Consider the following 24,381-nt stretch of genomic DNA (forward strand, 5'->3'; position numbering starts at 1 on the left):
GAATTAATATTACAATAATGTTAAATGTTATGGGCCAGTATTTATTAATTTTTAAAAAATTAAAAAAAGAATGATACATGTCAAGTTGGTGGTATTGTGGCCAACGCTTAGCGTTGAGAACTGCGCTAGCCAAAATACAAGAAATTCTAGTTACAAATGTCAAGAAATAACTGTTCCTAAAGATACATTTCCATGCTAAATATTAGCATACTTGAATCACACAAATCAAACAAAATAATTATAGCTTGTATGCTACTTGAATTTATTGATATATTATAATTATTATTGTTTTCTTCTCTTTCAGCCACCCTCAAGTGTAGTAGCAACCCATGTAGGAATGGTGCAACCTGTTTTGAAGGGACCGATAGCTATATATGTCAATGTGTTCCTGGCTTTGAAGGGACACAGTGTGAAACAGGTTAGTAGCATTTTGTCATGACACATGGCTGAAACTTTTACGGTCATGCCATAATGAAAAGATTTTTGATTATATTTGATAATAAATAGGCATTTCCTTTGGTTGCTCTCATGCTAGCATCATATCGCTCAACAAACCAGCAACTAGCTCAAATTACCTTATGAGCAATGTTTTATGCTATTACTGGTCCAGGGATAATCATCGGCATACTGTGTTTAGGGCATAGTATAGCATATTTTGATATTCTGTTTTTTGACCTTTTAAGTATAATACAGAACTGTACAAGTGTTTTATTTCATCAACTGCAGGTATTATTATTCTTACAAGCAACGAGCAGAGAATTCATTTTCTTAATTTTCCATTTTATATCCTTCCAGCAATGGCTGCATGTGACAGTACCCCTTGTCAAAATGGTGGCGTGTGCTTCTCCAGCCAGGTCATCAATGACTATCAATGTGTGTGCACTGCTGGCTGGGAAGGTCAGAACTGTGAACAGAGAATCAACTTCTGCAGCACAGGACCTTGTCTTAATGGAGCTATATGTGTTAGCCTGGATGCTGGGTATCAATGTGTATGCTCATCAGGATGGCAGGGCACTAACTGTGATGTGGGTAAGTTGCATGAAAGTAACTGCTATCTTTAAAAAGTGTTCAGGTTCAGAACATGATACAGTGCAACCTCTCTTAGCCGGACCTCTTTTATTTGGATCTCTCTGTTATCCGTCTGTGTGATCATCATAGGAAACATTTTTAATGCTTTGACATCTCAAGTTTATGTTCTGAGAACATGTTTTCATTTACCTGCTCAAAAGGTGACAAAATTGGTTGTGCTTTTGTTTCGGCCCAATGTTTGAGATAGGATGAGAGGTCTTAGCATTATTTGATAATAGAGAATACTGAATAATGATGAATAATTAGTATTTCTTTGTTATCATTACTGATGAAAAATGGATCATTGTACCACTTTCTCCATTGTAGTTCAAATGTGTTTTTCGGAACGTATTCAGGTAAAAGATTATTTGGCTTAACTTTACATTCTAGACTTTACTTTAAACTTTTTTAGGCCGATCAAAAAATTTGAGGCCTAATGATGATATTACACCTATTAGTTTTAAAAAGGTTGAAAAAGCATGTCTTCTGAATAAATGGAGTATGTATGGTCTTCCTTTTTCTCATTGTGTGTAACAAGGTCCGATATCTTTTGATAACATTGTTCACAAGTGATTTAGGAGTTGGGAGTAAAATATTTAATATTTCAGATTGTGAATTCACTTTGTTATTCTGTTTATTTCAGATGTATTGGAGTGTGCCAGCAACCCATGTCTTAATGGTGCTACATGTTTTGAAGGAAGTGATGGATATGCCTGTCAATGTGCTCCCGGATATCAGGGGACATTCTGTGATGAAGGTATGTATAAGTGGCAAGAGATATGGGCAAATATTTATAATGCCAGTGAAATCAGTGTTCATTGAACTATTTCGTTCAAGTGGTCAAACTAGTTTTTCATCATCCTTGTGCTGTCCGAGTTAACTACATTAGTAGGGGTGGGGACTGGGGAGGAGAGGTGTGGTTGACTGAGGTGCTCAGGGGGTGTGAGCCACTTTTCAAATTCTTCAGAATGACTCAAAATCAGCATGGGATATGAGTTGTTTTATTCAGCTAACATCCAAGAAATGCAGTCTTTAAATTTGACTTACAGGGAACAGATCTTGACTGCAATAATGAGCTATTCCATTTGATAGCCACACTCCTTATGGAAGATATGACCTTAATCTTTCACACAAGGAGTATAGATTCAAATTAATTTGAAATGCATACTCCCTGTATGAGGTCAAGGTCAAGTCTTCCATAGGGGTGTATGAAGTTCAAGTGGAATAGCCTGATGCATGTTCATATCTGATATTGGAAAGAGATGCATGATGATAAATAGAAACCTGTAATCTGATGAAATAAGTACCTTTCTGTTTTTCCTTGCACAGAAATGGCTCCATGTGACAGTACACCGTGTCTGAATGGCGGCGTGTGTTTCACCGCCCAAGCTGGTCAGGCATACACCTGCTTCTGTTTGCTGGGATGGGAAGGAACCAACTGTGAAATTGCTACAAACTTCTGCGCCTCGTCACCGTGTAATAATGGGGGCGTTTGTGTTAATCAGGCTCAGGGCTATGTTTGCCAGTGTCCTCAAGGATGGACTGATCCTACATGCTCAACAGGTAGGCGGTTTGCAATTGTGGCCATGACCGTAATTGACGAGTGTGGGTTATGCCTGTCAAGGGTACACTTTCATACAGACATTCGTTGAATCATACATTTTCAAATTATTGCATGTTTTTGAATTATCTGGAGCTGTTACACTTTTTTACCAACAGAGATGCCACTTTTCAGGTTTTAGCCTGAATTCAGATTTTTTAAAGTCCAAATTCCCGCATTTTTTTTCCAGCCCGTTTCGGGGCTTTTTAGCATTTGCATTCTTTATCGAGTCTTTCTCACCAGTTTCAGGTTTTTTTAGTGAAAGTAAGTGGCATCTGTGTACCAAGAAGACATTTTATTTTTCAAAAAATGGCTCATGATTTGCAATATATTGAAAGATGTATTTGTATGATTGAAAAACATGTGCATATTGTATTAAATTGTTATAATTGAAGACCATATTAAAAAGACTTGTTTGCATATGGCGTCCTGTCAACCAGACCAAAAATGCAGTACTGCGCAGGTCATCAACCAATCACACCACGCCTTTGCCCTGATGTCAGACGCAAACTAGTCTTTTTAATTTGTTCTTCAATTATAAGGAGGCATTTTTGAAAATTGAGTAACTATAATTATTACCTTGTAGTAACATTAGACTATCATACTGAAAACATCAAAGGTCTAGCATACTTGGTTCTGAAGTTATGAGGTTTTGTGATGTGTATTTTCTTATGTATTTTATTGTTTTTTACTCCATATTTTTGTCTTTATCTCAGTTTCAAATTTGCCGCCTTTGGCCCCCATGGACCAGATCGTGTCACATATTTATGTTGTTTATTAACATCCATTACAGAAATGTTGTCGTGTGATAGCAATCCATGCCAGAATGGAGCCACCTGTTTTGAGAGTGCACAATTCTTCTTCACCTACCAGTGTGTATGTCTGCCTGGCTTTGAAGGCACAGACTGTGAGATCAATTCTAATGATTGTGCCTCATCGCCATGCCTTAATGGAGGTACCTGCGTGGATCAGGTTGGTGGATATCAATGTGTATGTCTAGGAGGATGGCAAGGAACTAATTGCGAAACAGGTAAGATGTCTATCTCATGCATACCCACACCAACACACAACCTGTACAAAACAAAAACTCTAGTGATCTACACAAATAAATAAAACACTCCGCACACTTGCACATGCACCCCTACTTGGTCATGCATACCAAGCGAGGTTTTGCATATGGTGCAAAGCGTGGATAGAAAATGACACATGCATAAAGACTGAGGTCTTTGTATTCGCACATTAGAAGTGAGAGCTATGCCTATATACCCCTATGTACCTTTACTATATGTCAGAGGCATCAGAAGTTTGCTTCACACATGTAAAACACATACACTATTATTCCAAAGAAGTTGGACTTGAGAAATAGTACTCCAAATAACAATATAACAAATAACCATATTGGGTTGTTACTCATAGAGGCCAAAATAGTGTTCCTCTGACACTTATTGACAAAGGAACAATGACCTGGGTCTTTTAATGTTCACTTTAGTTTTTGCCCATGTAGCACTTAGCATGTGTTATCACAATAAAAAAAAAGCAAGCACTTTTAACATCATACTTTGCTGAGTGCATGGCAAAGTAATTTAGAGATACTTTATTTTTCACTCTGTGAGTGAGTCTAACCTCTTTCGCATATTTTAGAATATTTCCTTAGTACACATTCTTAGTAGTGGGTTTCACATACTGTTTGTTGCAAGTAAGCAAGTGACTGTATGGTTATGATGAAACTGTTGCAAGTCCTTGAAATTTGCACAAGGTCCTGGAAAGCCCTTGAAAATTGGAATTTTACCTAAAGTATAATTTTGACAAAATATAGGGAGTGGACTGTCACTTTTGTTAATACGTGCCGCATGGAGAGCAACATCAGGATTTTTGAAAATCATGCTTTTCAAAGGCTTCAAGGTTTGGGAACCCTGGTTGTAGTTGAACACAATGATTAATTGAATCCATTGGAAATTGTTTACCTTTTCTCTGCTAGATGTATTGGAATGCTTCAGTAATCCTTGTCAGAATGGAGGCACCTGTTATGAAGGTAGTAATGGTTACTTCTGTCAGTGTCAGCCTGGATGGGAAGGAACTAACTGTGATGCAGGTAGGTCTGCAACAACCCATTCTAAGCTTTTTTTTGCTTTCTTAGCAATAATTTATCTGGTTCATATGTTATTATCTATATTCAGCTCCAGTGACACCTCATTAATATCCCTGGACTTTTGGATGCATTGAAATAGGTATTAGCATTTTACTTTGAAAAATCAATATAACATGGCTGAGTACTAGTTTTCATGCCCCTCCAGTGAACATTGGCCTAATCCTACCCAGGACAATATGCATGAGGTGTCACTGGAGTTGGAACAGATAATAATATGAACTTACACATACAGCAGAGGGAGAAGGGATGGAGAGAGAGTAGAGAGAGATGGGAAGAAAGGGGGGAAATACAGAGGAGGTAAAGGATGGACACACATATATCAGTGGCTGGGTAGGTATATAAAGGGATATAAAGAAGAGAAAGTGACACATATGTATTTCTGATATTTTTCTTGAGAGAAATGATAAAATGATAAAAAGGAGAGAGTAAGTGAAAGTGAGAAATAAACTTGTACCTGCTGAAACAAAGGATAAGAAGAAGATTTGGGCCCAATTTCACAAATATTTTGAATGCATTGCTAGAATCTCATTCCAGCCATTGATTTACCATAGTTCATGGTGGGATTGATTTTGCTGGTAATTGTGATGCATTATTGCAATTCAATCTTTGTGGATCTAACCTTGATGCTAATCATGTTAATTACATTATGTAGACATTGTACTTGTCGGTTTTGTTGAAATCCCAATAAGTTTATACACGATCCTTCATAATTTCAGAAATACAAGCTTGTAGTAGTGAACCATGTCTGAATGGGGCTACATGTTTTGAGAGTCAAGACCACACCACCTATCTATGTATCTGCCAATCTGGCTATGAGGGAGACAGGTGTGAGACAGACATCAATTACTGTGAACCAGATCCATGTCGTAATGGGGCTACGTGTGTGGACTTGGTTGATGGCTATCAATGCGAGTGCTCCAGAGGATTTGCAGGAACTGAATGCCAAACAGGTAGGTGTGATATACAGTAGCAAATAGCTTCAAAAGGAATGTAATGCCTAACACGTGTAGGACAAATTAAAATTTTTGTTATTTTAATATCATTATGATAATCGTATCAAATGATTTGTAAATGGGATAATGTTGAATGTTGTTTTGGTATCAAGCTTTGGATATATATTATGCATATGTAGTTTTTTACGTATATTCTTTCAAAGTTTTGTATAATGTATTTCTATTGTAAATAAATGTTGTTTTATGTCTTTTTTCAAACAAACTTAAGTTATGCCTCGTAAGTAGGATTTATTATTGTAACCATGCAGGTATAAGACCACCCCATAGAAGGGTGATGTTATTACAGCAAGGGAGATAAGCTTATTCCTGGGAATATCTAGCAGTCCTATTGTTGAGCAAATCTTACAAATCTAAATGCAGTAATGCCCTGTATTTACCACAATGATAATTTTTACCTTGTGTCGATTTATGATTATTTTAGGCTATTAATATTACAGTAGTATATAATTAGCTGAGATTGGACTAATTTGGCATGATTTTTCTTGATTTTTAGCTAAATTTTGTTTGGGTATTCTAGGGGCCATGCACTGGATTTTCTCACACATGCACCCTCTTTTTTATGATGCTTTGTGCAAAAATAAGGTAAAGAAAAGGTTGAGTTATAGCTAGGAGTGGGCTTATAGATAAAGGTGGACTTATACCTGGGTGATTAAAAATAAAGTTTATAAAGTTTATACCTACTTATATGTGTGTACGATGTTATGTACGTATGGGGTGTTGTTTGGTAAAATTGTCAACCATGTCTTATTTTATTTTGTGCTTTTAAAATATAGGCTGAAGTCGGGTAGGCATATTTGTTGTGTAGGAGAGCACAACAGTAATGCCAAAGTGTTGTAGGGTATCCATGTTCTAAGATGTACTATTAGTTTATATGTGACATGATCAAGGGGAATGAGTCACATGTCGACCCTGGTCAAAATGAGTTATACACATATTTCTAAAAAGGACATTTAGAGCTTTCAGAAACTGAAAACCCCATGTTGATACGGCTTTTCTTTGCAAAATTACGTCAATTTACCAATCACTGAAAACAATACAAAACAAAAGAATTTTAATGCTTTCTTTGCCAATATCTCAAAATCAATGTTAGCGACATCCGACTTATTTCCCTTGATCGTGTCACATATTAGGAACTTCTGCAACTCATACAGTTGTTTCTGTATTCAAGTTGGATCATATATATTTTTAATTTACATAAGGCAGGATTTGTAGATTTAACTTGTGTTCACATAACGTACCATTGCAAAATTATGCGTATAATTCAATGTACTTGGTTCTACAACAGCTCAGGGCTGTGCAGCCTCACCATGTCAAAACAATGGCATCTGTTTTGATAGCCTGCAAGATCCTACTTTTTATCTGTGCCTGTGTCAGTTTGGTTGGGAAGGCTACAATTGCGAGACCAATATTGATGACTGCGAGGGTCATCTTTGTCAGAATGATGCGACCTGTGTGGATCTAGTTGGGGGATATGAATGTGAATGCTTACCAGGATTTGGAGGACCCGTTTGTAGTATAGGTACTTGGATTATAAATGCAAAATGTGATATTGGGATTAGGTAGTGTATAATCAAATGCAGTAAACCTTTGACGAGCGCGTATTGTAAGTATACATCGCGTATTTACTGCGTTGGACGCACTTGTCTCTGATTGGCTGTTGAGGTGATCTGCTGTTGCCGAGTGGAAATTTATGAATGAACTATGCGCCGTACGCGTTGTTAGCGCCGAATTTGCAACATCACGGTAGTCGCGCTCGTCAAAGGTTTGCTGCATTTGACTATAGTATTAGGATATATCTGGTAAACATTGTTAGCGTAAGTAAGGTGGTTGGAGTAACTTTTAGTTTGTTAGTTGTAATAGGTTAGGTTATATCAAAACTTGATATAAGACATGAGTTAGTTAGTATAGTTCTAGGAAATATGATAATGGTAGTATTTCTAATTTCTGTTTAAGTAAGAGCTACAACCCTTAATTGGTGCCATCTTGGATGGATACAACCAGGGGTCCGTTTCACAAGACATACAATTCGAGGGTTTAGGGCAATAAGGTCCTATCTGCAATAGCTACCCTATAGACATTTTCTCAATTTCTGCATTATTATATTGTACTAGATTTCGCGGTTCTCGGGTCGGGCGGTTCTTGTGATAGGCCTATTTCTAATTACCCAACACCCGTTACCCATATACCTGCCCTGACCTTTTAAACTACTATGAAATGCGTCTCTCAATGATCAAGACCTAACTTGACCCAATTTAATCAACTCGGTTTGTTTTATAGCTGTGATGCTTACTTCGGTAGTTCGGTAGGCCTACCCATAATCTGAAAACCCATCAGATTAGGCCTATATGCACGTGTTCCGTATTGAAATATGTGTTGAAAATAGGCCTATTCGTCCGATGAGATGCACCTGTTATCACACTGTAATGCTTTCCGATGCGCGCACTGTACTCCGCGCACAATCCCGTTGATACTCCGCGATAACGCACCGTGAGCACGCGATAGTACACCGCGAGAACGCAAACCGCGGGGCAACGCAAACGCGATAGCGCGCGGACGGACGGACACGCCATGATTAGTATTATGATACATCTAACAATATGACATGTGGCAGCTATTGCTAATCCTAAACCCTTGAATTATTGTAAAGCTTGATGCAACAGGGTTGGACATAAGATGAAGATCAATCATAAGTCTTTGTGAACAGGCCCTTCAGATGAAAAGAGCAGATTGCTTTTACTCTTCACCATTGCAATATACAAGGGAGACTTTCTGTATAAAACAAACCCAATATCTTATCATTGCCTCCCAAGGATGGAGCACTCACATGGTTCACCTTCCATATGTATTGAACCAAGAACCCCCATGCACCAGAAATGATTACTCAAATCATTGCAATATGCTCTCGCTCTTGAATGTAGAACTAGTAGTTCGTAATTAGCATACATAACTAAAAAATAAACATAAATTAAACATGATATTTGGTTACTGTAGAGACCATATCTTTGGCATCATGAAGTATATAGTAGTTTAGCATGTAATATATAATAGTTGCCTTAGTACACGTTGTACCAAAAAGGAATTAATATCAAATAGTATGTACAGATTATGACAGTGCTTGATTTTGAAATATTGAATTTATTCCCATTTCTAGAGATCCTCGCATGTGCTAGCTCACCCTGCCTAAATGGCGGTGTGTGTTTAGAGAACCTGGATATGTTCGCTCATATATGCCTCTGCTCATCTGCATGGGAAGGCACCAACTGTGAAGAGAATGTCAATGAGTGTAAAAGTCAGCCTTGTAAACATAACTCAACTTGTGTGGATTTAGTTGGGGGATATGGGTGTGATTGTATGCCAGGATATGCAGGACCACAGTGTGATATAGGTATACATAAAAAAGGATGACATCATCATCATTGAACATATATTTTAGCATCTGGGTAGTATGGACTCGTATGAATTACAGTTCCAATAGTATAGTAAGATATATCTTTATCCAGGTTGTAATTGGGGAACTGTTATGTTTATTTTATCTTAATCATGTAGGCCTAGTCATTACTATACATTGTATGTATGTATGTATGTATGTATGTATGTAAATATCACTTCCTAAAATTGTCATTTCACCTATAGCTGATAGCTGAGAAACCATATGATTCAGTAGATTAAAATATGTTTTTTAAAGCTCAGATAGCATTTTTATGATATTTATTATATGCGATAGGAATAGGCAGGTCGAGTGCAGATCCGTCGGAACACACTTTTCAGTACGGAATAAATGCTAACCTCATCATGACATCATCCAAGCAGCAAAGTTCATTTCCCATTGAAAAAGCGTTATCCGATGGATCTGCAGTCAACCATTCTGTTAGGATCAAGCAAAATGGGTTGTTCTTTGTGTGCACACAAATTTTTAATTTTTTTTATAAAACTTTAAAATTCTAGCAACAATATGCTAACACGTCCATCAAAATGAGAATGGCTGCTCCCGAGATAAAACAATAAATTATGCATAACTCAATCAATTTTAGCGACAACTAACTAACTTTGCTTGATTGTGTTTTACGAATGGGATGGAACAAAGGTATTTGTAGATACAGTTTATATCATGATTATTTGACATATGTAGCTGGTAATAAGTTAAAAAATGGATTTCATGTAGCGATTGTAGCAGGTAACACCATCACATGGGACAGAGGAGAACACATCATGTGACTAGTCACATGAAAAGGGTGAACTTTTCATTAAACTGTTTTTCAAGATATGGATGAAATCGTGCATAAAAAATAAAGAGTAGAAAAAGAACAACTTATTTTCACTTATCAAATCTGAATGCCTTGATCAATTTTGCGAAGTTGGTGAAGTACAGCATGTCTGGCAATGCCGACTCAACCAGAACCAGACAAATGATGCTATGTCTCAAAATAAAGCTGATAAAATTATCCTTCAAATTCCAAGTACACCCTTTTTATATGACTGATCACATATGATAGATAAATGTACATCATTTTATGTGTAGTGTGAAAGATAATTCTTAGTGGTCTCATATAGGATTTTACAGATGAGACAGATGAGCATGAACATGTAGCTTCATTTTTATACCGTATGTTTTCATCAGAGTCTGTCTGGTTCCATTTACATTGTCTGATGGCTTTGCTTCCCTTGTACTTAATGTATTATTAATGTATTTGAGCAACTGTGTTTATATACAGGTATCGTCACCCATGTGCAGATGTGTTGAACCTGCAGTTTGTCTCTGTATATTTTCTGTGCCTTTGGTCATGCCCCTATAGCAATATAATATTGCTTTGGACAATAAAAGTATTTAGATCCCATTTATGTTTGATAATCCATGCTTATACACATAGATATTGCCATTGTGGTTATCTTATTCTCTCTATGTTTAGAAACCTATTAATTGTCAGTGCTCTATCTTTATAAAGTGTCAATTGTATTATGTATTGTGTATGTGTTCCATTAGTGTATATGATAACTGGAAAAGCTTAGTAAACATGAAATAATTACAGCCAATGAGTCAATGGGACACTGCCCTGGAATATCAACTTAGTGCTTTCATGTAAATGGATATGTTATTGAAATTGAGTTACCAAATTAGATTGAATGTCAACAATACATACAAATCAGTATTTTTGTCCAAAACATTAACCATTGTAATCAAAGGTGATTGGTGCTACTGGAATTGTAATGTAATGTAAATGTCCATGAGGGAATTTAAATGGAATAGCCCATTATTAACTGGGGAATGTATTTTATCACCCATCGGCATTCCAGATACAGGTACTTAACTATGGGGGATAACATTTCAAAAATACCTGTCTGTTTGATTGCTAACAAATTTGTATCTTTATCAAGTAATCCAACCAGATAAGTTCCAATTGGTGCTTCCTACAATCTTAAAGCCTTGCATCTACCTCTTTGCTCTTAACATTTGAAATGTTGCCACCAACAACCTTTCATACACTCTTAGATAGCGAGAATCAATCAGAGCAAGTGTTAGAAAAATGCAAACCATACATAGATTGTGTGTATATGCACTGGTGAGCACTCCATGTACTACGAGCAGTACTTTCAGAGGCGTTCATTTTTCTTTGGGAACAAATTCCCCAAATCCTGGAAACATGCTTGAGAAATTGTACAAAATAATGCTGATGCATCTAATGCACTCCCCCTCATGCATTAGACACATCAGCATCTCAGTAGGCATGCATTATTTTGTACAATTTCACCCCCAACAATTGATATGCATTTATTAACCTATAATAATTTTTTTATATTATTGTAGCCTTATTGGCATGCCCCAGCAACCCTTGCCTGAATGGCGCCACCTGTTATGAGAACTTTGACTCACCAGGGTACTTCTGCATATGTGTGCCTGGTTATGAAGGCATGATGTGTGACGTAGAGATTGATTACTGCGCTGACACCCCATGCCAGAATGGTGCTGAGTGTATACAAGGAAACGAAAGTTATGAGTGCATATGTTTGCCTGGATGGGAAGGAACTAATTGTGAATCGGGTGAGTGGAATTATTAGAGCTTTAAGCTAATCCACAGTTTACTCATTGCCACTTTTTATGTGATATATGTTAAAATGTGTAATGTAAAAGTTTGCCACAATACATTTACTTAAAATTTATTATGTAGGATAGCATCAACATTTACCCATAAGCAGGGACAAGCAATTTGCGCGGAACTTTTTTTCTGCGCAATTGGCTATTTTTTTTACTATGGGCAGGGATACATGATTTGCACTGAAAAAAAAAGTTCCGCGCAATTTGCTATTTTTTTCCACGCAAATCGCCTGTCCCTGCCCATAAGTGTCTTATGTACTGAATGGTACATACTTTCAGCAGTACATTTCAAATTAATTAATTTGAGGATTAACATGTATCAACAAGGAGCATGTGCAGATTGCAGGCTTGAAAAGATTTGAATAAGTCTGAAAGCTTCAAAATAAGACATTAAAGGTATATATGTTAATGGTTTCTCAAATATTACAACTTAATGATCACCTTGAACTTGCAGAATATGGTATTTCTGAATATTTCGTTAATAAATAGACAATCGTTCGAGAAGGGGAAAAACAAAATAAAATCAAAAGTGAATTGAAGGAAAGTAAGAAACAACATGTATTGATATATTTGGTGTTTTTGCAATCTGTGTTCCCATTAACAGACATCCTAGAGTGTGCCAGTGACCCATGTTTGAATGGTGCCACCTGTTTTGATGGAACCAATGCCTACTTGTGTAACTGTGCTCCTGGATATGAAGGAAACAACTGTGAAACAGGTGAGTCATTACAATGGTGTAGCTATCAAACAACAAGATATTTCATAACATCTGCCAGCTTATTGAATCAGTTTTGTACAATATTAATCACACAAATTTAAAGAGCATGTAATTCATCCAGTGTTTTTAGTAGCCGACTAGGAGGCATAAGGTAGTTGTGACTAGTCAACTATTGATGACTATTTGGAGGTCAAAATTTGAGTCAAAACTAGTTAACTTTTGACCACTATTTGATGTTCACAATTTGAGGGAAAGCAATCAGTTGGCCAAACTTTTTGTATTATAGATGAGTTGACTTCTGATGTCAATGCATGGCACTATGCGCACGCATCATCACAATTTCCATTGTTTTTTGCCTGGCAGTATGCGAGCGCATCATATTTTGTTCAGAGCTCGTGTTTTTAAAACTGCAGCCGCATCACAACAATAAGGCTATTGAATAGTATAGTGGTTGCATGGGGTTCACTCAAGCATATCGATATACCAGTCCCTTGCCTTTATTGATAAACATTGAGGTCAGCTCATCTGTAGTTGTCTTATTTAATGTATCTTGAGGACACTATAGAATGTCATCACTGTTCACTATCACCAAGTCATAGTCGAAAGTCACGACTATCACTAATAGTTGTAATTATGATGTATCACACTTCTTCCACAGTCACATTACTATATTAGTTGATATCAGACAATATTTAATTTGTCCATATACATTGTCTGTAATAGTTTTACATATTTCACTTATTAAATGCATAATAACACCATATTTAGTTCACTTATTTATATCACCCTCAATCACGATACCATGGGGATTGATATCACCATTTTACCATTCATGTCATTACATAGTATTATATATTCTCATCTCCACCAATCATTCCATTCCTAGAATTGCTCTCCTGTCCAAGCTCACCTTGCCTAAATGGTGCCACCTGTTTTGAGAGCCATAATTCAGATGGCTACATCTGTGCATGCGCACCTGGCTATGAAGGCGATATGTGTGAGATTGACATAGACTACTGTATACCAGAACTTTGCCAGAATGGTGCAACTTGCCTTGAGCATCCCAGTGGTGTGGGGTATCTATGTACCTGTGCACCTGGCTTTGAGGAACAAATTGTGAGATTGACATTGACTACTGTGGATCAGACCCATGTCTAAATGGTGCTACCTGTTTTGAACGTAATGCTGGAGAAGGCTACCTCTGTACATGTCCACCTGGTTATGAAGGCACCACATGTGAAATCGATATAGATTATTGTACATCAGATCCATGCATAAATGGAGCGACATGTCAGGAACTAACAGAAGGATATGAATGCACATGTGTTCAAGGTTATGGAGGAACAAACTGTGAAATAGGTAGGTCTTGTGCTTAGACAACAATGGAATGTTACAAGCACTCCCTCATATTTTTCCCTTTACAAACAAGCAGTCATATCATATAGCTTCATTTTCATATCATATGGTATCACATTGAACATGATTCAATGTAAATAAAATTATTAAAATTTGGAATGCCTAATGCCGAATTTTTCAGTATCAAGTACATACTACATACCTGAATATTTTATCCCAACCCAAAACCATACCTTAACCAATGAGGGAGAAAGGATAGAGTGCCCTGCTCGCCGAATCTGTGAAGCAGGTTTGGGTCCCGGTTTGGGTGCTGTATAGATCACAAAGTTGAACAAATCATGTATTAAAACGCATTAAATTTCCCAGTATACCATTGTCTTTATCAAAAAATTGCTGAATTATAAAAGCAAACACGTCTGAATCTGGTATTTCATCAGTGTTGCCACGCTAAACAACTCTACCACTTTACGAAATTTCGCCTTCAGTCGCCGTTCCTGTAGCGCCGCATGGCAACGGGCGAATGAACTAGATTTAGGAGCGTGCTTGCCTTTATTATTCAGCAATTTTTTGATAAAAAAATGGTACACAGTAAAGTTGAATATGCTAAAACAAGTAATTTATTTAATTTTATTAATCCATACATGCTAGAGTAAATTCAGTTTCCATTTTAGTTGTATTTGATGCTGATTTTGTTAGGTCCCTTCATTTCATAATGGCTTATTCAGTGTGTGATTGTCAATGAAACGGCAACGTACCAGCTCGAGCTCAGCGATCTATGTTTTTCTACGTCATTGACCTTAACTGAACTCTACCACCAACACCAAAATTTACCATAAAGAGTGCACAATGGTTTTCAGACATTCTGATACTTCTTTAATCATGATAATAAGTGAGAATATAATAATTCTCTTTTGTCATCTGCCATTTAACATAAAGGTTTTAGGATTCATAATAGACATTTCCAATTCCATCTCATCAATTCATGAAATAGTTAACACAAAACTGACATTCAGCTTGTGCTGTATACTTTGATAAGTATTGAGTATGTGGACCTCATATACCAGTCCAAAATATGCAGAACATAGTTGATAAATATGGTATCAAATGTTTGTGGTTATAAAGAGGTTTCATTTGGGACGATTCAGTTGATTTCAACATGGTATTAAAAGTCAAATATGATGGGAGATACATTGACATTTACAATATCATGTTCATTGCATACATTTTTTTTCATTATCACCCATCCATTCTTTCCATACTCTAGAAATGTTTGCTTGTCCAAGTTCACCCTGCTTAAATGGGGCAACGTGTTACGAAAGCTTTGGGACATCAGATTTTCTCTGCAACTGTCGACCTGGTTATGAAGGGAAAATGTGCGAGATAGACATTGATTACTGTGCCTCGGACCCATGTCAGAATGGTGCCACTTGTTTTGAGCGTCATGATTCATCTGGGTACCTATGTACATGTCCATCTGGCTTTGAGGGCAACAACTGTGAGATAGATATTGATTACTGCACATCGGATCCATGTCAAAATGGTGCAACATGTTTCGATCGTGACCAAGGAGAAGGATATCTATGTACTTGCCCACCAGGCTATGAGGGTACAAACTGTGAGATTGATATAGACTACTGTGCATCGGACCCATGTCTAAATGGTGCTACCTGCTATGATAGATATCAGGGAGAAGGCTTTATCTGTGCATGCCCACCTGGTTTTGAAGGAACTAGTTGTGAAGTGGATATAGATTACTGCACATCAGATCCTTGTGTTAATGAAGCGACATGTCAGGAATTAGTGGATGGATATGAGTGCGTGTGTATCATGGGTTTTAATGGAACAAACTGTGAAATAGGTAAGTCTTCTTTCTGCATAGACACAAAATTGGAGGAGGATGGTTCAATTTCATCACCTGTTGTATACATCTCTATGAAATGTTCATGACCCATATCAGTTCCCCACCAGGTGAATTTCACACTTCTTTAAATGTGAGAGGCAACTACAGGACTACAGTATATGCATTTTACTGTTTGTAAACAAAGAGAATATCCATGTGTTGGACAAAACTCAGCCATAATAATATCACAATATGAGATGTACCCAAATCTCCATTATGAAATGGGGAAAAGTGGATTTTGTGCAGATGACACTGCCAATTGAACCATCCCTCTACAAATTGACCATAATGAGTATTCATTGCAATATTTCACCGTGTGCTCTTAATAGCATAACATTAACATTTTCAATCTCAGGATTTGTAGCTAGATTCAATTTACCTCTTAGAAGACTATACACTTGTCGCTCAATCATCTTGTTTTTAGAAGGAAATAAATATATCCAGGATATAATTTTTATGTTAATGATACTCCAACTAAAATGATTCCTGTATTTCAATGTTTGAGCATGCATTGATCTCTTTGATTGTATTACAGATGGGAAGGAGTTAATACATAAAATTTCTTGTGTGCTAATCAAGCAAAATGAGTTGGATGTTGGGACTATTGATTTTGAGATATAGCCAGTAATATTCAACTTCATTTGTATATTTTTGTTATGAGTAGCACTAAATTAGCCATATATTTGGAACCGTAAATCTAATTATGATGGGGTTTTCAGCAAAATAAAGCCATGAGAAGGACTCATTTTGCTTGATCACATCACATATATGTATATTCTTTTCCATACAGGTATATCATATTATCAAGGGTTTGCATTGCGGTATAAGCATATGCGATGTGATCAAGCAAAACCTCGGTCGGAAGTTGGGAAATATTGATTTTGAGATATAGCCAAACAAATATTTCCTTTTGTTTCCTGTTGTTTTGTTCATGTCTTTTGAAATGGTTGTTCAATTTCAATGGGGGGTTTTCTGCAAAATGCAGCTTTGTAAATGCCTTTTACAATCATGTAAGAAACTGAAAATTTAATATGACAGACTTCCGACTGATTTTGCTTGATCATACCACACCACATATTGGTTTTAAAATTGAGGAACAGTGACCAGATGGCTCTATGAGTCACTATAAATGAGTACATCCACAGAAAGGCATCTGTGTGTATGTCAAATGCATGACAATATCAATGTATGTGTACTGATTAAGAAGTCTACCAGTATTATGTATTTGTTACCAGATGTTTTATACTGAGGGTTCCAGAGATTGTAAACATCTTTAAGAAAGATAAGTTCCAACCTAACTCAAGTGCCAACCTCATTTGATTGTTTTTGCTAATCACACTTGCACTGTACTATTTCTATTTACATTAGCTCTCCATTCTGTGTACTGATTATATATATTTGGAGGAATCCAAATACATACCAATGGCGTTCTTTTTTCCCAGAACAGCTTTCATGTTTAAGGTCACCATGTGTGAATGGAGCCACATGTTTTGAGCACCTAGGTTCAACAGGATACTTATGTATCTGCCCAATGGGTTACGGAGGTGACAACTGTGAGATTGACATTGACTATTGCGCATCAGAACCATGTCAAAATGGAGCCACGTGTTTTGAACAGCACAACTCTGCTAGCTATCTATGTACATGTCCGCTGGGCTTTGAGGGTGACAACTGTGAGATTGACATTGACTACTGTGCATCAAAACCATGTCAAAATGGAGCCACATGTTTTGAAGTACACAACTCTGCTGGCTATCTATGTACTTGTCCGATGGGCTATGAGGGTGACAACTGTGAGATTGACATTGACTATTGCGCATCAGAACCATGTCTCAATGGAGCCACATGTTTTGAACAGCACAACTCTGCTGGCTACCAATGTACATGTCCGCTGGGCTTTGAGGGTGACAACTGTGAGATTGACATTGACTATTGCACATCAGAACCATGTCTCAATGGAGCCACATGTTTTGAAGTACACAACTCTGCTGGCTATCTATGTACATGTACACTGGGCTTTGAGGGTGACAACTGTGAGATTGACATTGACTATTGCACATCAGAACCATGTCTCAATGGTGCTATCTGTGTGGAGTTGATAGAAGGATATGAGTGTCAATGTACCCCAGGATATGAAGGTCAAAGATGTGAGCATGACATTGACTATTGCATATCAGTACCATGTCTGAATGGAGCAATTTGTGTGGACTTAATGGAAGGATATGAATGTCAATGTGCTTTAGGATATGAAGGTCAAAGATGTGAAAATGACATTGACTATTGCGCATCAGAACCATGTCAAAATGGAGCCACGTGTTTTGAACAGCACAACTCTGCTAGCTATCTATGTACATGTCCTCTGGGCTTTGAGGGTGACAACTGTGAGATTGACATTGACTACTGTGCATCAGAACCATGTCAAAATGGAGCCACATGTTTTGAAGTACACAACTCTGCTGGCTATCTATGTACATGTCCGCTGGGCTTTGAGGGTGACAACTGTGAGATTGACATTGACTATTGTGCATCAGAACCATGTCTCAATGGAGCGACGTGTTTTGAAGTACACAACTCTGCTGGCTATCTATGTACATGTCCACTGGGCTTTGAGGGTGACAACTGTGAGATTGACATTGATTATTGTGCATCAGAACCATGTCAAAATGGAGCCACATGTTTTGAAGTACACAACTCTGCTGGCTATCTATGTACATGTCCGCTGGGCTTTGAGGGTGACAACTGTGAGATTGACATTGACTATTGTGCATCAGAACCATGTCTCAATGGAGCCACGTGTTTTGAAGTACACAACTCTGCTGGCTATCTGTGTACTTGTCTACCAGGATATGAGGGTGACAACTGTGAGATTGACATTGACTATTGTGCATCAGAACCATGTCAAAATGGAGCCACATGTTTTGAAGTACACAACTCTGCTGGCTATCTATGTACATGTCCGCTGGGCTTTGAGGGTGACAACTGTGAGATTGACATTGACTATTGCACATCAGAACCATGTCTCAATGGAGCTACCTGTGTGGAGTTGATAGAAGGATTTGAGTGTCAATGTACCCCAGGATATGAAGGTCAAAGATGTGAGCATAACATTGACTATTGCATATCAGGACCATGTCTTAATGGAGCAATTTGTGTGGACTTAATGGAAGGATATGAATGTCAATGTGCTTTAGGATATGAAGGTCAAAGATGTGAAAATGACATTGACTATTGCGCATCAGAACCATGTCAAAATGGAGCCACATGTTTTGAGGTACACAACTCTGCTGGCTATCTATGTACGTGTCCAATGGGCTTTGAGGGTGACAACTGTGAGATTGACATTGATTATTGTGCGTCAGAACCATGTCAAAATGGAGCCACATGTTTTGAAGTACACAACTCTGCTGGCTATCTATGTACATGTCTGCTGGGCTTTGAGGGCGACAACTGTGAGATTGACATTGACTATTGTGCATCAGAACCATGTCTCAATGGAGCCACATGTTTTGAAGAACACAACTCTGCTGGCTATCTATGTACATGTCCACTGGGCTTTGAGGGTGACAACTGTGAGATTGACATTGATTATTGTGCATCAGAACCATGTCAAAATGGAGCCACATGTTTTGAAGTACACAACTCTGCTGGCTATCTATGTACTTGTCTACCAGGATATGAGGGTGACAACTGTGAGATTGACATTGACTATTGCACATCAGAACCATGTCTCAATGGTGCTACCTGTGTGGAGTTGATAGAAGGATATGAGTGTCAATGTACCCCAGGATATGAAGGTCAAAGATGTGAGCATGACATTGACTATTGCATATCAGTACCATGTCTGAATGGAGCAATTTGTGTGGACTTAATGGAAGGATATGAATGTCAATGTGCTTTAGGATATGAAGGTCAAAGATGTGAAAATGACATTGACTACTGCGCATCAGAACCATGTCAAAATGGAGCCACGTGTTTCGAACAGCACAACTCTGCTAGCTATCTATGTACATGTCCGCTGGGCTTTGAGGGTGACAACTGTGAGATTGACATTGACTACTGTGCATCAGAACCATGTCAAAATAGAGCCACATGTTTTGAAGTACACAACTCTGCTGGCTATCTATGTACATGTCTACTGGGCTTTGAGGGTAACAACTGTGAGATTGACATTGATTATTGTGCATCAGAACCATGTCAAAATGGAGCCACATGTTTTGAAGTACACAACTCTGCTGGCTATCTATGTACATGTCCGCTGGGCTTTGAGGGTGACAACTGTGAGATTGACATTGACTATTGTGCATCAGAACCATGTCTCAATGGAGCCACATGTTTTGAAGTACACAACTCTGCTGGCTATCTATGTACATGTCCACTGGGCTTTGAGGGTGACAACTGTGAGATTGACATTGATTATTGTGCATCAGAACCATGTCAAAATGGAGCCACATGTTTTGAAGTACACAACTCTGCTGGCTATCTATGTACTTGTCTACCAGGATATGAGGGTGACAACTGTGAGATTGACATTGACTATTGTGCATCAGAACCATGTCAAAATGGAGCCACATGTTTTGAAGTACACAACTCTGCTGGCTATCTATGTATATGTCCGCTGGGCTTTGAGGGTGACAACTGTGAGATTGACATTGACTATTGCACATCAGAACCATGTCTCAATGGAGCTACCTGTGTGGAGTTGATAGAAGGATATAAGTGTCAATGTACCCCAGGATATGAAGGTCAAAGATGTGAGCATGACATTGACTATTGCATATCAGTACCATGTCTGAATGGAGCCATTTGTGTGGACTTAATAGAAGGATATGAATGTCAATGTGCTTTAGGATATGAAGGTCAAAGATGTGAAAAAATGACATTGACTATTGCGCATCAGAACCATGTCTCAATGGAGCCACATGTTTTGAAGTACACAACTCTGCTGGCTATCTATGTACATGTCCACTGGGCTTTGAGGGTGACAACTGTGAGATTGACATTGACTACTGTGCATCAGAACCATGTCAAAATGGAGCCACCTGTTTTGAAGTACACAACTCTGCTGGCTATCTATGTACATGTCCGCCGGGCTTTGAGGGTGACAACTGTGAGATTGACATTGACTACTGTGCATCAGAACCATGTCAAAATGGAGCGACATGTTTTGAAGTACACAACTCTGCTGGCTATCTATGTACATGTCCACTGGGCTTTGAGGGTGACAACTGTGAGATTGACATTGACTACTGTGCATCAGAACCATGTCAAAATGGAGCGACATGTTTTGAAGTACACAACTCTGCTGGCTATCTATGTACATGTCCACTGGGCTTTAAGGGCGACAACTGTGAGATTGACATTGACTATTGCACATCAGAACCATGTCTCAATGGAGCTACCTGTGTGGAGTTGATAGAAGAATATGAGTGTCAATGTACCCCAGGATATCAAGGTCAAAGATGTGAGCATGACATTGACTATTGCATATCAGGACCATGTCTTAATGGAGCCATTTGTGTGGACTTAATGGAAGGATATGAATGTCTATGTGCTTTAGGATATGAAGGTCAAAGATGTGAAAATGACATTGACTATTGCACATCAGAACCATGTCTCAATGGAGCCACATGTTTTGAGGTACACAACTCTGCTGGCTATCTATGTACATGTCCGCTGGGCTTTGAGGGTGACAACTGTGAGATTGACATTGACTACTGTGCATCAGAACCATGTCAAAATGGAGCCACCTGTTTTGAAGTACACAACTCTGCTGGCTATCTATGTACATGTCCGCCGGGCTTTGAGGGTGACAACTGTGAGATTGACATTGACTACTGTGCATCAGAACCATGTCAAAATGGAGCGACATGTTTTGAAGTACACAACTCTGCTGGCTATCTATGTACATGTCCACTGGGCTATGAGGGTGACAACTGTGAGATTAACATTGACTATTGCACATCAGAACCATGTCTCAATGGAGCTACCTGTGTGGAGTTGATAGAAGGATTTGAGTGTCAATGTACCCCAGGATATGAAGGTCAAAGATGTGAGCATGACATTGACTACTGCATATCAGGACCATGTCTTAATGGAGCAATTTGTGTGGACTTAATGGAAGGATATGAATGTCAATGTGCTTTAGGATATGAAGGTCAAAGATGTGAAAATGACATTGACTATTACATCAGAACCATGTCAAAATGGAGCCACGTGTTTTGAAGTGCACAATTTTGCTAGCTATCTATGTACATGTCCGCTGGGCTTTGAGGGTGACAACTGTGAGATTGATATCGACTACTGTGCATCAGAACCATGTCAAAATGGAGCCACATGTTTTGAAGTACACAACTCTGCTGGCTATCTATGTACGTGTCCACTGGGCTTTGAGGGTAACAACTGTGAGATTGACATTGATTATTGTGCATCAGAACCATGTCAAAATGGAGCCACATGTTTTGAAGTACACAACTCTGCTGGCTATCTATGTACATGTCCGCTGGGCTTTGAGGGTGACAACTGTGAGATTGACATTGACTATTGTGCATCAGAACCATGTCTCAATGGAGCCACATGTTTTGAAGTACACAACTCTGCTGGCTATCTATGTACATGTCCACTGGGCTTTGAGGGTGACAACTGTGAGATTGACATTGATTATTGTGCATCAGAACCATGTCAAAATGGAGCCACATGTTTTGAAGTACACAACTCTGCTGGCTATCTATGTACTTGTCTACCAGGATATGATGGTGACAACTGTGAGATTGACATTGACTATTGCACATCAGAACCATGTCTCAATGGTGCTACCTGTGTGGAGTTGATAGAAGGATATGAGTGTCAATGTACCCCAGGATATGAAGGTCAAAGATGTGAGCATGACATTGACTATTGCATATCAGTACCATGTCTGAATGAAGCAATTTGTGTGGACTTAATGGAAGGATATGAATGTCAATGTGCTTTAGGATATGAAGGTCAAAGATGTGAAAATGACATTGACTATTGCACATCAGAACCATGTCAAAATGGAGCGACGTGTTTCGAACAGCACAACTCTGCTAGCTATCTATGTACATGTCCGCTGGGCTTTGAGGGTGACAACTGTGAGATTGACATTGACTACTGTGCATCAGAACCATGTCAAAATAGAGCCACATGTTTTGAAGTACACAACTCTGCTGGCTATCTATGTACATGTCTACTGGGCTTTGAGGGTAACAACTGTGAGATTGACATTGATTATTGTGCATCAGAACCATGTCAAAATGGAGCCACATGTTTTGAAGTACACAACTCTGCTGGCTATCTATGTACATGTCCGCTGGGCTTTGAGGGTGACAACTGTGAGATTGACATTGACTATTGTGCATCAGAACCATGTCTCAATGGAGCCACATGTTTTGAAGTATACAACTCTGCTGGCTATCTATGTACATGTCCACTGGGCTTTGAGGGTGACAACTGTGAGATTGACATTGATTATTGTGCATCAGAACCATGTCAAAATGGAGCCACATGTTTTGAAGTACACAACTCTGCTGGCTATCTATGTACTTGTCTACCAGGATATGAGGGTGACAACTGTGAGATTGACATTGACTATTGTGCATCAGAACCATGTCAAAATGGAGCCACATGTTTTGAAGTACACAACTCTGCTGGCTATCTATGTATATGTCCGCTGGGCTTTGAGGGTGACAACTGTGAGATTGACATTGACTATTGCACATCAGAACCATGTCTCAATGGAGCTACCTGTGTGGAGTTGATAGAAGGATATAAGTGTCAATGTACCCCAGGATATGAAGGTCAAAGATGTGAGCATGACATTGACTATTGCATATCAGTACCATGTCTGAATGGAGCCATTTGTGTGGACTTAATAGAAGGATATGAATGTCAATGTGCTTTAGGATATGAAGGTCAAAGATGTGAAAATGACATTGACTATTAGCATCAGAACCATGTCTCAATGGAGCCACATGTTTTGAAGTACACAACTCTGCTGGCTATCTATGTACATGTCCACTGGGCTTTGAGGGTGACAACTGTGAGATTGACATTGACTACTGTGCATCAGAACCATGTCAAAATGGAGCCACCTGTTTTGAAGTACACAACTCTGCTGGCTATCTATGTACATGTCGGCCGGGCTTTGAGGGTGACAACTGTGAGATTGACATTGACTACTGTGCATCAGAACCATGTCAAAATGGCGCGACATGTTTTGAAGTACACAACTCTGCTGGCTATCTATGTACATGTCCATTGGGCTTTAAGGGCGACAACTGTGAGATTGACATTGACTATTGCACATCAGAACCATGTCTCAATGGAGCTACCTGTGTGGAGTTGATAGAAGAATATGAGTGTCAATGTACCCCAGGATATAAAGGTCAAAGATGTGAGCATGACATTGACTATTGCATATCAGGACCATGTCTTAATGGAGCCATTTGTGTGGACTTAATGGAAGGATA

At 38.5% G+C, this 24,381-nt stretch overlaps 1 protein-coding gene across 1 annotated transcript in view; it reads left to right on the top strand.

The window, feature by feature from the left end:
• The first annotated feature begins 320 nt into the window (after window positions 1-320).
• LOC140158996 (uncharacterized) overlaps window positions 321-24,381 on the top strand; it is a 28,537-nt gene continuing 4,476 nt past the window's right edge. Inside the window, 25 exon segments of the mRNA XM_072182300.1 lie at window positions 321-418; window positions 796-1,029; window positions 1,712-1,825; window positions 2,398-2,631; window positions 3,462-3,698; window positions 4,647-4,760; window positions 5,534-5,767; window positions 7,116-7,349; window positions 8,982-9,215; window positions 11,634-11,867; window positions 12,526-12,639; window positions 13,526-13,741; window positions 13,744-13,998; window positions 15,260-15,853; window positions 17,338-17,799; window positions 18,187-18,747; window positions 18,907-19,037; window positions 19,383-19,932; window positions 20,461-20,751; window positions 20,913-20,971; window positions 21,680-22,049; window positions 22,087-22,407; window positions 22,567-22,770; window positions 23,533-23,823; window positions 24,102-24,361. Coding sequence (XP_072038401.1) covers window positions 798-1,029; window positions 1,712-1,825; window positions 2,398-2,631; window positions 3,462-3,698; window positions 4,647-4,760; window positions 5,534-5,767; window positions 7,116-7,349; window positions 8,982-9,215; window positions 11,634-11,867; window positions 12,526-12,639; window positions 13,526-13,741; window positions 13,744-13,998; window positions 15,260-15,853; window positions 17,338-17,799; window positions 18,187-18,747; window positions 18,907-19,037; window positions 19,383-19,932; window positions 20,461-20,751; window positions 20,913-20,971; window positions 21,680-22,049; window positions 22,087-22,407; window positions 22,567-22,770; window positions 23,533-23,823; window positions 24,102-24,361 — 6,546 coding nt within the window. The 5' untranslated portion in view covers window positions 321-418; window positions 796-797.

The sequence above is a fragment of the Amphiura filiformis genome, chromosome 1 (genome assembly GCF_039555335.1).
Source record: "Amphiura filiformis chromosome 1, Afil_fr2py, whole genome shotgun sequence".
NCBI classification, from domain to species: Eukaryota; Metazoa; Echinodermata; class Ophiuroidea; order Amphilepidida; family Amphiuridae; genus Amphiura; species Amphiura filiformis.